The 665-nt window shown below is 33.1% G+C and overlaps 1 protein-coding gene across 1 annotated transcript in view; it reads right to left on the reverse strand.

The window, feature by feature from the left end:
• LOC136797102 (esterase FE4-like) overlaps nt 1–665 on the reverse strand; it is a 20,649-nt gene that overhangs the window by 8,884 nt on the left and 11,100 nt on the right. Inside the window, exon 5 of the mRNA XM_067052700.1 lies at nt 278–463. Coding sequence (XP_066908801.1) covers nt 278–463 — 186 coding nt within the window. The remainder of the gene's footprint in view (nt 1–277; nt 464–665) is intronic.

A 665-nucleotide genomic window follows, 5' to 3' on the forward strand; every position in this document is an offset into this window, starting at 1 on the left:
GAGGGAGAGAGAGAGAGGGAGAGGGAGGGAGAGAGAGAGAGAGAGAGAGATATATATATATAGAGAGAGAGAGAGAGAGAGAGAGAGAAATATCTGTTCTGACATTAGCGAAGATTAATTATAACTGTGATAAATGAAAGTGTGTTATCTGCGCACGGCACCAGAAATTTTGATTCAGGAGGTATCGCAGTTTAAGTAACGTTAATATTAATAGTCTTCGCAAATATAACTATATCACCATATAAATAAGAGAAATACACTTGTATAGTCCCATTACCCCTGCTTAAGGGAGATACTATGTGATGGTAAACACTCGCTGCCCCTGCACTCTCGCCAACAAGTGACACTCTTTTCGGATCTCCACCGAACTTGTCGATGTTCTTTTTAACCCAACGAAGAGCCATTAGTTGGTCCTTCAGTCCTTGGTTACCGGGCATCACTTCATCTTCAAAACTGAGGAATCCTATAAAATGTAAAAAAAATATATATATATATAAAAAAACAAAATTAATGTATCTTCAATCATTTACACCTTTTCGAATTCAAATTTAATACTAATTACTTATACATACATACATACATACATAACTAAAATAAACAAACAAACATATTGACTATACATAAAAATAAAAATATTAATAATACTTCAAATATTATAATAAATA

The sequence above is a fragment of the Halyomorpha halys genome, unplaced genomic scaffold (assembly GCF_000696795.3).
Source record: "Halyomorpha halys isolate HHAL.00 unplaced genomic scaffold, Hhal_1.1 Scaffold286.1, whole genome shotgun sequence".
NCBI classification, from domain to species: domain Eukaryota; kingdom Metazoa; phylum Arthropoda; class Insecta; order Hemiptera; family Pentatomidae; genus Halyomorpha; species Halyomorpha halys.